The following is a 17,771-nucleotide window of genomic DNA, read 5'->3' as shown; positions in this document are numbered from 1 at the left end:
CCTTAACCATTCTAACTAAAGAGAATAGCACATAACTGCTTCAGATCACTTTAGCACATTATCCTGCTTTCACCTTCTTCGCAGCCCTTACTCCTCTCTAAAGTCACCTTTCTTTACTTGTTTGCTTACCAATAAAGTAGAATTTATAAATTCAAGAAAACAGTAATCAGCACTCTTACATCCCTGCATGTTTATTAAAAGAACTTCACTCAAAAGAAAGATGGACCCTGGGACAGCTTTGTAACATAGCTCACTGGGTAACATAGCTCACTCTTTTTTTTCAGAACAGTACAGGCTCAGAAGGGATCTGAATATTATAAAGATTTTTTTTCTTTCTATTACAGAAGTTCATTTATCCAGATATATGAACGCAACAAGCATCCAAATGGAACACTTTTTAAAGTTTTTAATGATCATCTATTTTCTTTATTTAAATCACATCACTGACATCAGTTAAAAACAATGTTAAACTGCTATAATCTACCACACTGCAAAAATGATTTGGCATCATGGGGCTGAGGTGGGAGATCAATCTGTTCAGAACAGACTGGGGGTATAGATGGCTACAGACTGCTCTACAGCAAAGGACTGTAATTGTGCAAATTAGAAAAACCTACATTTCTATGTCAAAGCTGCGAAGACACCTCAATCTCTGTTTCAATTACATACGTGTGTATAAATATATAGCAATCATTGTGTATCACATATAAATATAAACCACTGGGCAGCCTGGGTGGCTCAGCGGTTTAGCACCGCCTTCAGCCCAGGGTGTGATCCTGGGGACCGGGGATTGAGTCCCTCGTCAGGCTCCCTGCTTGAAGCCTGATTCTCCCTCTGCCTGTGTCTCTGCCTCTCTCTTTCTCTCTGTGTCTCTCATGAATAAATAAATAAAATCTTTTTAAAAATTAATTAATTAATTTTTAAAAAACCACTATATCTACAGACATTTAGCAACCTACAATGAATAGTTATCTTTTTTTGTTTTAAAAGATGAAAAGCCCTGGTTAATATATATTTAATTATCTTCAGTAAACATCAAAAATTACTGCTGGCAGGTCTATAACATCAGATGACTCCTTAAGCACATCTTAGCTTTTGCTACTTTTGAGTTATGAAGATGAAATTACAAACAAAAAGAATATAAAACCTTCATTATTCCAAAGTGAATTATCATAACATTAGCTGGAAAAGATATATGTTTCCCCATGTTCATTATAGCATTGATATTGTAAATATCACAATAACCAAGATATGGAAACAACCTAAGTGTCCATCAATGGATAAAGAAAGGATGAAATGTGAAAACACACACACAGACACAGATACTATTCAACCAAAAAAAGGAATGAAACCGTGTCAACTGTGACAACAATGGTCTTTGAGGGCATATGCGAAGTGAAATCAGTCAGAGAAGGACAAATATCATACAATCTTACTTATATGTGACACGTAAAACAAAAATAACAAAAAAAAAAAACAAAAAACAAAAAACACAAGCTCACAGATACAGATAACAGATTGGTTGTTGCCAGGAGTTGGGGATGGGGATGGGCGAAATTGGTGAAGGGGGTCAAAAGGTACAAACTTGCATGACTTAAATAAATCATGAGGATGTAATGTGCAGCATGGTGACTATAGTTAGTAGTACTGTACTGAATTATTTAAAAGTTCTAAGAGAGTAAATCTTAAAAGCCCTCATCACAAGAAAAAGAAAATCTGGTAATTATGTATGATGACACATGTTAACTAGTCTTACTATGGTTATTTCACAATATATACAAATATCATCATTATGCTGTACAATTGAAACTAATACTATATATCAATTATACCTCAATAAAAAAATTTGGAAAAGTAAATTATCTGGTTTATAGACAAAGTTTGAAGCAACTTTTTCCATCATCTTTAGATGCTAACTGTGAAAAGCTGAATTAAAGAAAAAGAAATTGCACCTGAAACTGTAGTGCATACTACATTTCAAGTCAAATAAAATGATTGAAATTTTTTGAATTGGGACATAAGATAGATATCAAAGTCCCATTTCAGTAAAACTAATTGGACAGCAGTATACCACTGAGATTAGATAACATAAATCTTAAGGAGGCAAGTCCACATACAAACTCTCTTCTCATTAAAACAGAAGCTACTGGTAATTGCATATTAAAGAATATTTTTTTATTTTATTTATTTATTTATTTATTTATTTATTTATTTATTTATTTATAAAAGATTTTATTTATTTATTCATGACAGACACAGAGAGAGAGAGTGAGAGAGGCAGAAACACAAGCAGGCTCCATGCAGGGAGACCAACGTGGGACTCGATCCCAGGTCTCCAGGATCACACCCCGGGCTGCAGGCTGCACTAATCCGCTATGCCACCAGGGCTGCCCTAAAAAATATTTTTAAGAAAAGCATGGGTGTAGTATTTAGTTTTCAATACCAACACTGTCATTTACTGCTCTTTTCTAGAAAATAAAGCAATTTAACTAAATTGGTTTTTAATGTGGGTTTATAATCTATCCATGGGTCATACATGAAGTCAATTCAGTTAGTTATAATAATATTTTTTTCCAGCTAGAATAGAACAAAAATCAAGTTAAAAGCACAAATATTTTTGCTTCTGTAATAGATGTGTAACTAAGCAAACTAGGTGTGGTAAATACATTTGCAGTAAAATGTACTTCTGTGAGTCACAGTCAAAAGGATTTCAGAACTCCAGACCAAATGATTGCCAGGGTCTTTCAGCTCTAAAACTTTATTGCTAAAATGTGTCTTTGACTTGGAAAAAAAAAGTCAATGGATGGCTTCTTCTTTATTTAATGTTTAGCTACAGTTCTTTTTAATACAAGCAACAGAATATAAATGTTAAATTAACTATGCCAATTTAAACAAAAACTGGGACTTATTGAGAGGGCACTGGAAGAGCTAAACCACTAAGCTCAGGGAGGACAGAAACTGAGGAGCGCTGGGGACCTCAGCAGTGCGAGTTCACAGTCTTGGCCTAGGGCACCGCCTCTGTAGGATGGGGTGGCTCCAACCACTACTATCACTGTGCTGTGATTCTCCCTCCATCTGGGTTTTCAGATTCTCAGTAAACAATCCAATCAGCCCACCATTCACCAGGTATCTCGACTCTTAGATAAATCTGCAATGGCCAGGAGCAGGGAAATATGCATACACATGGTCTCTGGGGAAATAGGAAATTGTCCACTATCTCAATCTGTCTAAAACATCAGATCTTTGTGGCCAGAAATTAACAAATCATTTACTGAGCCCTGACTAAACGAGACCTAATACCTGGTTCAATATATAAATATATACAATGAATACGACACTAAAACATCAAGTTGTACACCTTAAATACATGCAGTTTTTGTTGAACAAAAACTGAGTTCAACAGAGTGAAATCAAGTGAAAATGTTTTCAACAGATAGAAAGGAACATGGATTTTATGTAAGAACAATTTTTCAATATAAGGAACAGACACTGAACATTATAATAAACATTTTTCATTTCACATGTTCTTAAAAACTTAATTAGATAGAAGTCCTATTTTTTAACCAGTGTTGTGAAAATAAATCCTAAAATATTTTTAAATAAAAATACTATTTTGCAAAGCAAATCACTCTATTTCTTAAAATTTACACCTTTATATATTGTGGTAACTAGAGGAGATACATTCCCTACATAAGAAAAGAGTACCTGCTATGGTCTGGATGTTTGTGCTCCCCCAAAATTCATATGCTGGAATTCTAAAGCCCAAAGCAATGGTATCAGGAGACAGGGCCTCTGACATATGATTAGGTCATGAGGGCTCTGCCCTCATGAATGGGATTAATGCTCTATAAAAGAGGCTCCAGAGAAATCCCTGCCCTTTCTACCATGTGAGGACATAATGAGAAACTCTTAGTCTACAACCCAGAAGGAGGTTTTCATCAGAACCCAACCATGCTGATCCTTGATCTTGGACTTTCTAGCTTCCAAAACTGTGAAAAAATAAATTTATTTATAAATTGCTCAATCTGTGGTATTTTGTTACAGCAGCGTGAACAGACTAAGACAGGCCCATCAGTCAGTGACCAAAACAATTCCCTTTGTTCCTTGCTATTTCTGTTCTTGGAATTCCCCTCCATTGAGGCACACTCTCTGTGTGACATCCTACTTCATGCTGACATTCCCTATGGGTCTCCCCAGAAGCAATGCAGATTAAAATGCACAAGAACAGAAAAAAGGATGGCAGCAGAATGTAAAATAAGCACTGGGTTCAGAGTCAGGAAGACCTGGGAACTGCCTCTGCTCTGTCACTAGCTATTTGATCATGATCTGTTCACTGCCTCTTTCTATAACTGTCAGAGGGAACTTAAATAAGTATCTATTAAATAAATCCATCCATAAGTTATTTCTCACTTGAAATAGGGCAGAGATGATGATAACTGCCCTATTTATCTTTTCTGGGTGGTAACAAAAAAAGAAAGCATAAACTATTAAGCAAAAAAATTTTTTTAAATTAATAAATTATTAAGCAACAATGAAACCGTTTTTTTTTAACTTAAGTATAATTGACATATTAGTTTCAGATATATAACATGACTCAATATTTGTATATATTGTGAAATGATCACAATAAGTTAACATCCATCACCATACATAGTTACAGAATTTTTCTTATGAGAACTTTCAAATTTACTATTTTAGCAAGTTTCAAATATGCATTATAGTATAATTAACTGTAGCCACCATTACATCCCCATGACTTACTTTTAACTCTAAGTTTGTATCTTTTGCTCACACCCAACCTGCTGCCCTCTGGCAACCACCAATCTGTCCTCTGTATCTATGAGCTTGGTTTTTGTTTATTTAGATTCCATATACGATCTCACTTTTTTTCCTATTTGCTTGCTTGGCTGGATTTTTTGAAGGCCATCTGGTGTAAATGGGATAAGCATGGCTTTGGAGACAGCAGATTCAAGTTTAAATCCTACCATCATGTTTTTATCACCTGTTTGGCCTTGGGCAAATTAATGCACCTTTGGGGGTGTCAGTTTCCTCACCTATACTACAGGAATACTAACACCTCTCTCACATATTGCATTAACAACCAACATTTGTCAAGTATGCTCAACTCTGCTTATTCCTCACTTCATTCTCACAAGTCTAGACAAGTCTCCACATTGCAACTCTTTGAATTCCACATAATCCCTAATGTCTTACAAAAGCATCTTTAGGGCAGAAATTATCTACTTCATCACCAATGCCTAACCTAGTGTACAAAGCAGAACTGAATAAGTTTATTATATCAATGAATTCCCATCCATCTTTGTGGTAAATATGTAAGAATAACATAAGCTATTCTAACAAAATACATATTAATTTTATTTCATTTCTCTGTACACACACTCCCTTTTACTTTATTCACTCTTTTTTTTTCCAACAGGTACTAAGAAGAAAAGAGAAACTTAGGACAAGACAGAGTCATCTTTATCTTTCCCATCAAAAATAAGAGATTTAGGAATAGTAGCTGAAGATTTTAAAACTATAAAGCTATCCCTTTACTTCTGGGTTGTCTTGGGTTTTTTTTTTTTTTTTTTTTTTTTTTTGGTTTTTATCATTATTAGCTAAAAATATCAGGGTTCAAAAACACCAGGAATAACAGAGGATGGGGAGGCTAACATCTAGACCCTGAATCTCTGAGAAGAACAGCAAAAAGCTATCTTTTCCCAACTTCTAGTAGTTAACCACCTATTAATCAGATTTAGCATAAGGGATGAAATTTTTTTGCCAGTCCTATTCTAGCTTCTCCATTTCCCAGCTCTGAGGAGTCAAAAATCACCTCAGAAATCCTCCCAATCAAACCCTCTTCTGCATCTCAACGACCTCTGCTTTTAGTTCAGGTCCCTGGCTATTTTAACAGCCTCCTCAGTGCTCTCTCTTTCATAATACCACCAGTGACTTTGTGTAACACAAATCTGATGGTATCCTCTCTGGTTTAAAACCCTATACTAGGTGGCTCCCTATCATTTCCAGGGTAAATACACGCTTGGCATGATATCAAAGGTCATTCATGCTCTATCCCCATCTAACTCTCTGGTCTCTTTTCTCCTCATTTCCTAACATGTGCCTAATTATAAAGCTACAACCAAACTTCTTGCTTTTCTGTAAGCATATCATGATGCTCTCACACTCCCTTTTAACATCCTGTTATACTTCCACATACACTACATTATAACATGTCCCTCTCTGCCTACCTGGTAAATTCCTTCAAAATTCAATATAAGAGTAGGACCAAGTTTGGTGCCTCTGTACTCCTAAAATATATGTATTATAGTTTAGTTATTTTTCTACTATCGCCAGTAAAAAGCAAGACACTGAAGGATAGAAACTTTTTAATCACAATAGATAGTACATAATAATGTAATAGTACATAGCAGAAGCTCCAATAAACTAAATAAGTTAATAAAAGACCTGACTTTGGTTTTATCATAAATACAAAGGGTTGTGAGACCATCTGGCAAAATAAACACCTGTCATCAAGTTACTCCTATGAGAAAGTAAACCTGGAATTCTAAATAAATTATTACAAATAAACACTGAACACAGGAATATAATAAACATGGTTGGGATCCCTGGGTGGCGCAGTGGTTAGGCGCCTGCCTTTGGCCCAGGGCGCGATCCTGGAGACCCGGGATCGAATCCCACATCGGGCTCCCGGTGCATGGAGCCTGCTTCTCCCTCTGCCTGTGTCTCTGCCCTCCCCCTCTCTCTCTGTGTGTGTGTGACTATCATAAATAAATAAAAATTAAAAAAAAAAAAAGAATTTAAAAAAAAAAAACATGGTTGTAAAATATCAAAAGATAACATGAATTGGTAACTAAGGTGTATATGTTACCTGGAAAAAACGGAACCCAAATTAGGTACATGATTAGTGGGAAAGAAAAAACTGAGATCCAGCACTGTGGGTGAATTTTTAAAACCCTCTTTAACAATATCTATGGGAATTTAAAATAATTTTTACAGACAAGTTCTGTTCTTAACTTTGCAAGTCATTATTATATAAAGGTAACTAGAAATTAATATCCATGAATGTAATGTTTACATTTATATAATCCTCCTCCTTTGACGTGCAATTTTTAATTTTCTGAAGTAGGGGCAAAATTTTTTAAAGCTTCCACATGAGTAAATTACACAGAGTTCCAACAGATGATGGCACCATGGAAATCCGTAAGAACAGCTGCCAAACAGGACCAATATGTTGGAGAAGAGCAGGCAGCAAGACAAAAAAAAAAAAAAAAGGAACAACACAATGTTTCTGAGATCAGCTTCTCTGTCCTCAACACCAGCCATATATCCAGCAAAAATAATGGTGACAAGGGAATTACCTTGCACATTCTTAAAATCAAGAAACTCACATCCACCCAGACAGGCTCTATCATAACTCTGTCGCATCATCCATGAAAAGTCAAACAAGTCAAAGGCTACAGTTATTCCCTAGTACACAAAATTAACATAACCTTCAAGACAGGTACATAATGGGTAAATTACTTTGAGAAGAAGCATGGGCAAATTACCAAGATTTTAAACCACCAGGCAGACTTCTTGGTAGCATACCCCTTCTACTTCCTTCTACCTCTCCACTTCCTACTTTCTCCTATTATCCTAGTTCAATTACCTTCCTATTACTCAAAGACAAAAAAAAAAAACAAAAAAACAAAACAAAAAAAACACGTAATGGTTAACATGGGTTTCGTTTTTTTGTTTTAAGATTTTATTTTTAAGTAATCTCTACAACCACCATGGGTCTCAAACTTACAACCCTGAGATCAAGAGTCACATGCTCGGGGCTCCTGGGCGGTTCAGTCAGTTAAACATCCGACTCTTGGTTTCAGCTCAGGTCATGATTTTGTGATTATCAGATTGAGCCCTGCGTGAGGTTCTGTGCTCAGCACAGTCTGCCTCAGATTCTCTCTTCCTCTCCCTCCTGCTCTCTCTAAAATAAATAATAAAATAAAAAATAATAAAATTAAATAAAATTAAATTAAAATTAAAATAATAAAATAAAATAAAATAAAATAAAATAAAATAAAATAAATAAAATAAAATAAAATAATAAAATAGTTGCATGCCCTACCAAATGAGCCAGCCAGACACTCCTAGAACATGGGATTTATAGTTAAAGTGGAGATGGTCTGAATCCTGCCTTTACTAGTTTACTAGGATTGCTCTGTGACTTTACTTAGGTTCTCAAACTCTCATTCCTCATTGGTGGAACAGAAACAATATATTTTCCTGTTAGGGTTGTCCTAAGAATTAAATTATGTGAGATACAATATATAAAGTGCAATCACTCCACATGGCACAGCCAACTAAATAAAAAGAGCCACTAGAGAGTATGAGAAGTGAACAAGTACACAGATAGATGTAAGCAAATCAGAAAGATCTGAGAACTAATAACTGGTGTATTTTACACTAAGATGACAGTGTAAGAGATCACAAAGTGTTTCCCAGTATTTTGTAATGTTTTATTTGTTTACTGCAGGCAAGGAAAAAACAAATCAACAAAGCACCACCACTATCAGCAGTACCACCAATAAAGACCAAAGAAAATAATAAAAACTTATTCCATGATCTTGTAACCCACAAAAAAGTTTAAAAATCCTTAATTTCAGGGATCCCTGGGTGGCGCAGTGGTTTAGCGCCTGCCTTTGGCCCAGGGCGTGATCCTGGAGACCCCGGATCGAATCCCACATCGGGCTCCCGGTGCATGGAGCCTGCTTCTCCCTCTGCCTGTGTCTCTGCCTCTCTCTCTCTCTCTGTGTGACTATCATAAATAAATAAAAATTTAAAAAAAATCCTTAATTTCAGCTCATAGCCTCTTCATGATCTAACCTTAACCTATTTTTTAGCCTCATCTCACTTTTATGCCTCCATGTAGTCAACACGGTCACTTGTAATACATAACCTACTCTCACAGTTCAAACTTGAGTCAAATAACTCCTTCAACCTGGTTACCATTCTCACCTCATCCCTTTTCCTACCCACTGAAACCCTCTTAGTCATTCTGTCCCATTCTGTCCCTCCCTGATCTGCCCTAGCAGGAATCATCATATCTACTTCCTGATCCCCTGTTGCTTAAACTTACATTTAGAGCACCCATTTCACACTAATTAGTGTTTTTCTGCAGCCTTCTTCTTCATCCTAAGCTCAATGTCATTCAAGGGGAGGTGTTAATGGTCAGCTGAATGCAGACCACGAAATGGGATAAAATGAAGTAACACTCCTTTACATATACAAATATCCTTCTTCAAAGTAAAAAAATATTTCCGTTATCTTTCTGTCTTAACCACAGCTTCACTGGCCTTCCATTACAACAAAGCAGCTTACTAGCTAGCAAGCACAAATCCAACAACTTTCTAGCTTATACTTTCTGAATACCCAAAAACCTCATCCATTATAATAATACTGATACTTCATAAGAGAACATTTTATGATTTACTTATCAAATGACCTAACAGTCCACTTTAATTTCCATTAAAGAAACAGGATATTCAATCTTTTTTTGGTAGTCATTAAAAGCAAGCACATCAAAATAAATTTTTGTTTATAATGATTGTCCCAAACAAGATTTAATTCAAAACGTTCTTTTGCAATCATATGAAAATCAATCTCATTATTCAATACCACACATACTATATTCCCATACACACACACATATATACACATATTTAAATAACTGGCTTTTACAAATATCAACTCTTATATCCCATACATGATTAGAAAGCTAATTCACAACCAAGAGTTTGATTCGTAACCAGACTACGGTTTAAGACAGTTAAGTAAACGTGACTTCAAATATTTAAGTGCATAAATTTGCTTCAGATAAGAGCACTGTAAATGAGAAAGTAACAATTCTAGCTCACTCAGTTTCTAACTTTTGTTTTGCTAGTGCATTTATACTTCTACCTTAACAAATCACTTAACCTCTCTAAATTCTAAGTATCACACATATAAAATGACTCTGCATTAGACCAAATTTCCCATACATTCTTGATCGTAAAAATAATCCAGAATACCTGTTTAAAAATACACATCCAGGGCAGCCCAGGTGGCTCAGCGGTTTAGCGCCACTTTCACCCGGGGCCTGATCCTGGAGACCCGGGATCGGGTCCCACATCAGGCTCCTGCATGGAGCCTGCTTCTCCCTCTGCCTGTGTCTCTGCCTCTCTCTCTCTCTCCCTCTCTATGTCTCGAATGAATAAATAAATAAATAAAATCTTTAAAAAAAAATACACATCCAGACCCCTCTTCTAAAGGTTCTAATGTCAGTTCAAGTAAGAAGACCGGGGGAGTCTATTCAAAGTTCCCAGGTACTCACATTCCCCAGGTTCCTCATCACTGGAAAGTTTTATACATACTGGTTTCTGATTTCTAAAAGCTCCTCCTGGCTATAAAATTCTATGAATTTAAGATTTTTATGATACTCAGCAACTCCCCCAGCCTAACCTGCTGATATTGAACGCAATATACATGCAAATTCATTTTGCTATGGAACAAAGTTTGAAATCTTCTCTGTACTCTGTATCTTTTTTAGTATCTAACTCCGTTTGCTACCAGTCCTTCAATTTTCACATCACCCTAGTACCAGTATTATTTTGACAAATAATTTGATAGATAACGTGATTTGCGCTCAGCATACTTCTGATTGAAAGATGTTCCCCTGTGATTTTAATGTATACAACTCTTCTCTAGTAACCCATTCAATCATACACTTAATGCTGATTTCAAGCACGCGCTAAGGTTAGTTCTCAGAACAGTATGTATAGCACTGTGACTGTATTTTGTTTGCATTTGTCTTTTACTTACATTTTTAATATTCAATAGGCAGATCCTAACTATAATCCCTTCTCAATCCTACAGATATTGATTATGTGCTGAATGAACTTTAATACATTATAATTATTAACTGGCTTTAAAGCACAATGTCTAAAATATCTTCTCATTGATGTAAATATAGAAGAAAATATTTTAAAGGCTGTACTCTCAAAAATCTCTGTAAAAGCTGTGTGATAAAAAAAAAAAGCATACGTTCTCCAACATGTGTTCACGTTACAAAAAAAGGCATTCCTCCCAATCTGTACCTACCTCAAAATTAATAAAATCTGTTTAGTCAAACCTGCCTTATATTTAAGTTGATAACTGTCCTATCACAATGCAACTTTTCCAAAAGGCTGTAAGGCATATAAAAATAAAGATCCCAAAAGTATGAAGATAATTTAGAGATTAAAGCAAGGAAAAAAAAAAATCAAAAAAAAAAAAAAAAAAAGAGATGAAAGCAAGGCGTGGGATTGGGAGTCAATATATTCAGTGTAATTAAACACACTATTTTTCATTATACTTCCCAAAAAGCCAGACAAAGAAGAAAACTGAAATGTATTACTCTTATTACTCTAAAACCAAACAAAACAGTTTCTTAAGGAACAAAGTTTTTAACAGTACTCTGATAAATTTTCTCACATAGGTTTTAGAAAAGTAGTAATATATTACAACGTCACCAATCAAAATTTCACAGCAATTGAGAAGCTTTAAATCCAATTGTAACAAAAGCTTAAAGTATACACTTAAAATACATGTCAATAAATGTGACACTGCAAAGGGTCAAGATGATGTAGTCAAACATGAAGTGTTCTAAAAACCAACAGAAGTTAGAACCAGATAAAGAGCAATTCTGTATCACTTAAAGCATGGTATTTATCAAATTTAAATGTATTCACAGCTATCACCAAGATCAAATACAGTGTAAAAGAAATACCAATGTAACTAGCAGTCTTCCAAACCCCTCACTTTTTAATTATTAAAATATCTTCATATTTTATCTTTACATGCATCAAACTTCACTAGGCAAATAATCCAGAAAATGTCAAGTTTGTTTCTTTCTTATTCAAGAGAATCTAAAAGAGATAATAATAGATTACCTAACAGATCTAACCATATTTGAAAGCAACACAAATTCACAAAGTCATTGATGTGCTTTGTAACAATCTATTTGGCCTTGAAATAATAGAAGTGGAAATAATCATAATGGGAGCATCCAATCACAATGATTCTAGAAAGGTTGAATGTGAGATACTGCTAGAACACCTATGTAGAATTCTGCTCACCCCTGGTGCTGGCAAACTGTTTACATATACGATATGTACCCAAAGCAGACATACAAAAATCAAAGGGTAACCATAGGTGAATTTAAAGCCATCAGTGAAAGCTGAAAATCTCTTATCTGATAATAAACATTCTTAGTTATCCTTAATATAAATCTATAAATTAATTAACCAAATTTTTCTTGAGACATTATTCCCTACTCCTCATAACAAAATATTTTTTTAAAGAAGGAAAATAGGTAGAAAGTAGGTCATTACCTCATTTAGTACTAGATGTGTTAAACTAATTTTTGTTCACCCTTCAACTTTATAATTTTGTGTATTCTCAATATATTCTTCTACATGTATCTTCCTCTTCTACAACTAGTCTCATATAAGAGCATGAATTAATCAAATGTGCAGATCTGTTTTTCCTTCTAATACATTCTTGATGACACTTAGCGTTTTGTGAAGTTAAGCCAAAGGAGTACACCAGACTGAAGCAGCATACGATGATCCTAAACTTTGGGTTTATCTCCAGAAACTATCATGACAAAGCTCCTGCATGCTTGTCATAGGCCAGGTTAGAGCCCTTCATTCACAAGAATGAATTAGTAGTTATTAAATTAAAATATGTGATATGTAGAAATTTACCAAGAGGTCACTCAAGCATGTAAATAAACACTTAGAAATCTCGTATCTTTCCTAATGAGAATAAAATCAATATACTTTCTATGATGAGAAAAACAAGTTTTTAAATTAAATTAAAAAATCAAAAAAAAAAAATTAAAAAATCACTTTAAAGTAGCTAGAAAGAACGTTTAATTGTTTCTCCTGGGTATCAGAATGGTACCATACATTCCAAAATAGTTTATCAAAATCTTCCTTTTTGTGGAAACAAGGTTTTAAAAAAAATGACAGTCTTTAAACTCTAGGCAGAGATGACAATCCAATTTCAAAACATATTTCCCTCTGTTTTATAATACAATTCACATTCAAAGGTATGCACTTCAAACAAAGTAATCCTGGATATATAAAAGACTCACCATCTGTATGGGTTTCTTGTGGAGATCTCGTTCAGTTACCAGTTTTTCCTGGTCAGTGACATAAAGACCTTTCTGTGCTAAAGCCTGGATTACAGCATCATGGCCCAAAAGGGGTTTTGCAGCATCACTCTTGAGAATGAGACTCCCAGCACGACAGTACAGTTCAGCTGATAGAAGCAAATTAACAACAGGTGGTTTGATGTGTTCCTGGTCATACTGATCGGTATAAAACGGTTCTCGAAGCTCCTCTGGCACATTTTCTATAAAGATTAAAGGCAAAAAAATTCTTATGTTTATAAAAGAAACACAATTTATTGAATAGTTATTATGTCACAGAAGATTCCTTTTCAAAATAACAGTAACTCCCAAAAACTAATTTCAGTACATTTCCTCACATTCAAGCAGTCAACCAGGAAATGCACTGTAAACAGATACTGCAGGGAAATGCTAGGCCTTTCCAACTGACAGCATAAAATCATTTGCCCAAAGCTGTACAGCTAAGCACTTGCAAAACAGAGACTGCCTAACTTATTCTGTCCCTTTCTCAGGGTCTCTGGTCTCTCATCCTTCCTGCTTAACCTGCTGAAGGTATTTAGGGGCAGTTACAGCTATAGTTTAGGGGAGAACTACTCTTAAAAATCCCTAACCTAGTAAATCAGTGTTATCTCCACCTTACCACTCACTACTCCCCATTCTACCCCAAGAAGCCCTCTTGGACACCCAACAGACACATTAAATGGACACAGAGAGTTTACAAACAGGACATGAGAAGGAAACTAAAAATTTCAGAGTTTCTTTTCTGCTAGCCATTTCCCTTGAAGAACATCAAGTCCCACTCTCCCAATGTCTACTTCTAAATCAACCTTTAGGAGCTGCTTTTGCATCTGACGGCAGCCAGATTATTAAAAAAGCATAATAAACAAAACACTTCTCACTTTTTTTTTTTAGAGAGATTTTATTTATTTACTCATGAGAGACACAGAGAGAAGGCAGAGAAACAGGCAGAGGGAGAAGCAGGCTCCATGCAGGGAACCCAATGTGGGACTCGATCCCGGCACTCCAGGATCACACCCTAGGCTGAAGGCAGGCACTAAACCACTGAGCCACCCAGGGATCCCCACTTCTCACTGTTTTACAAGTTTTCTTGTCTTTTCTACCTTGTATTTCTTCCTCTTCCTCCCACTTCTTACCTGGGCGCTGTACTCTTAATCAAAGCCAAGACAAGAATGAGGTTTTGTCTTCCAAAAGGAAAGGTAGCCATCTAAGTTACAGGTTAACATGGAGCTACAACCGGAGATCCTGATAGCTCTGGCGTCACACCTAGCCAGTTCCTCGCCTGCCTTCTGTTTGGAACGTGAGGTCTAGAGGCCAGACATCCCCCATCGCTAATTTTAGGAGTCTTCTGAATAGGCAGCTTTAATATAATCGTAAAATAACCCCGAGTACTAATCAAAATGAGCATTATTTTTATTTTTATTTTATTTATGATAGTCACAGAGAGAGAGAGAGAGAGAGAGAGAGAGGCAGAGACACAGGCAGAGGGAGAAGCAGGCTCCATGCACCGGGAGCCCGACGTGGGATTCGATCCCAGGTCTCCAGGGTCGTGCCCTGGGCCAAAGGCAGGCGCCAAACCACTGCGCCACCCAGGGATCCCCAAAATGAGCATTTTTAAAATGTATTCACAAAGTATTAATATACTCCGTAGCAATTTTCACCCTAAAGTTTTTGAATAGCTCTTAGTATTTAGAAAAATATTTTCATCAGCGGTGCCTGGTTGGCTCAGCGGGCTAACTCTTATTTCAGCTCAGGTCACAATCTCATGGGTTGTGAGAGTGAGCTCCATGCTTAGCGGGAGTCTGCTCAAAGAGTCTCTCCCTCTACCCCACCTCCCAGATGCATGTGTGCACATGCCCTCTTCTCTAAGATAAAGAAATCTTCAAAAAATATGTTTTCATCATACAATATTAATGATTTCATGTTCATTTTATGTACCATCATGGTTCTGGGGAAATTCACAGAATTAGAAATAATCCCCACCTTCAAGGAGCCAATAATCTACAAAAAGACTAGACAGACAAATAAGCAATTCAGAAATAATGATTAGGCACCAAATGAAAGAATTTAAGTGCTAAATGAACAACTGTTCTTAATGAATAATTAGGTGCTTAGAGTTCACAGCAAGCAACATCACAGTGGGCTGGCAAGATTTTATCCTAAAGAAAAAGGATCGGAAGAATGGTCAGGATTTGTTGAGTCAAAAAAAAGTCTCTAAACAGAAGGGGAGAGCGGGGAGAGAGAAAGGAAGAGAAGATGTGAAGAGACACCAAACTAAACAATTTGGGTGGAGAAAAGGGTTCCTGTAGGTTAAGAGTAATAAAAGCAGGAAAGCTAGAATGGGAGGTTGGAGATAAGACAAAAGTAGAATCTCTTTCAAACATGAAGGCTTTACACAATAGCAAGGAATTGCTTACTGTTTAAAAGGAGAAGAGTGACACAGTAAGAATGAGGTTTGGGGGGCGCCTGGGTGGCTCAGTTCGTTAAGCACCTGACTTCCGCTCAAGTCATTATCTCGGGGTCCTGGGATGGAGCCCTGCTCAGCAGGGAAATCTGTTTGTCCCTCTGCCACCCCCCCTGCTCCTTCTCTCTCCCTCAAATAAGTAAATAAAATCTTTTTTTAAAAAAATAAAGAATGATGTTTGGGGACAATTAATTTGGTCTTCAATACTGACAATGGTAAAAATCAGACATAGATTATAAAAATAAGGAAACGAAGCTGAAAAACAGTAGTGAAAACCAAGAAGTAGAAGAACTAACAAACCCAAAGGGAGCCAGGACTAAAGCAAAAGAAGGGGGTAAAGATGGCAGAGACTATTAGGCCTGGGTTACCTGGGAAATAGTGGTAACATTAATAGAAAAAAGAAAATCAGAGGAAGCACTAACTGTGGAAGCAAGATCATAAACTCAGTTTTAGATATGCTGATTAGAAATGACAGCAAAAATATCAAAAAAGCAGCTGGGGATATAGGACTCTGGAAAGAGGTCAAGAGTAGATATATCAATTTGGGACTTTGGAGACATCTAAAAATATCATCCTCACTTAATAAATGAAAACACCTTTCTTCTTTCATAGCTACCTTAACCAGTAGTGAGCCAGCCTTAAACTTAACAGCTGCCTCAGCATGATATATAAGCACAGGTATAAACTATAGAATAAGGTGTTGGTAAATTTAGTATCATAGGAAATACTATAGAAGTTATTTAGTAGAACTCTATTAAGAGAAATTAGTTGATCGTAAGATAATTATTGTAAAATGTAGGCCTAATGGATTTTTATTTCCTGTAACAATAAAAAAATGACTAATATAGGTGACTTGGTATCCAAACATAAGCTATGCAAAGAAAAGTGACTGCTAATTATCAGGATTACAACCTTCTCCACTGCACCTGGATATCTACCTAATATTCATTTACTGCCTTTACATCCATTCTCACAATGATTTTTATAACTTGGTGAAAGTGGCAAATCAGACAATATGCAAATATATATTAAGAATATACTAATACTAAGGACTTTTATGTATCAAGACACTGTCCTAAACATGCCTTCTGTCATTTAATACTAACAATTCCCTTGTCCCCATTTTACAGATAAGGAACCCAAGAATGGTTATCTTGCCAAGGACACACAGCTGATAAATGCAGAGTCCTAACTCTCAACCATCTAGCTAATAGCTTAAAAAGTAACAATAGTTTGCCAAAATTATTAGGCTAGAAGGTAGAAGACATGAAGCTGAGGGGCTATTTCCATTTTATTATGGCATGCCCACAAACTTAAGTTATAAAAGAGCAAGTTTTTAAAAGATCCTAACGCAAGGAAAAGGGAAAGGACCCATAGCAAGCCAAAGAATGTTTCACAAATATGATCCCCAAAAATGCCGAAAACACGTTTTCCCACTCCCTAAAAGAATACAAGATTGCATATCATAGATTGAATATCATAAAATAGGTTTCAAAAACAAGTCTTCAAGATCTGAACATTCTTAAGACTTCATTTTGCCAACTATACAAAACTATTTTGTTTGAAATTGCATCATATTGTGAAACAAATGAACTGAAAAAGCATTTTAGAAAACAATCAATCAAAGATAAGAGGTTTTACCCTCTCCTTAACCTCCAGAACACAAAAGGAAAAAAATTAATGCATAAGGAATGGATGAGTGAAACACCACTCCTAGAATTGCAAAGGATAAGAGACAAGTTTTTCTTGTGTACCAGGACTTAAGCAGACCTACGTTAATGACGTTATTATAAATCCTAACTAGATCTAAGTTTTGAAATTAACAATCACCTGAAATGCTTGAAGTACAAGTAAAGGGAGTAGACAGTAGTACGAGTAAAGAATTACTCAAGGCGATTTTCTATAAAGATGGGTTACTAGTTGCACTCATACGCCAGCAATGATACAGATTTCTTTAAAACAATGAAGGGTAGAGAGGTAAGAGGGGAATGCATTTTAGAAATATCACCACGCTCAGCCATGAGAAGAACATTGCCTTATTTTCCAAATCTAAAAAAAAATTTCTCTAAAACAATT

The 17,771-nt window shown here is 35.8% G+C and overlaps 1 protein-coding gene across 7 annotated transcripts in view; it reads right to left on the bottom strand.

Annotated features, from left to right (window-relative positions):
* Nucleotides 1-17,771, bottom strand: part of CAMSAP2 (calmodulin regulated spectrin associated protein family member 2) — a 112,832-nt gene that overhangs the window by 76,944 nt on the left and 18,117 nt on the right. For all 7 annotated transcript variants that reach the window (XM_041758793.1, XM_041758811.1, XM_041758803.1 and 4 more), the window contains exon 2: nucleotides 13,178-13,437. In XM_041758793.1, coding sequence (XP_041614727.1) covers nucleotides 13,178-13,437 — 260 coding nt within the window. The remainder of the gene's footprint in view (nucleotides 1-13,177; nucleotides 13,438-17,771) is intronic.

The sequence above is a fragment of the Vulpes lagopus genome, chromosome 1 (genome assembly GCF_018345385.1).
Source record: "Vulpes lagopus strain Blue_001 chromosome 1, ASM1834538v1, whole genome shotgun sequence".
Lineage (NCBI taxonomy): Eukaryota > Metazoa > Chordata > Mammalia > Carnivora > Canidae > Vulpes > Vulpes lagopus.
This window is presented reverse-complemented; position numbering and strand designations above follow the sequence as displayed.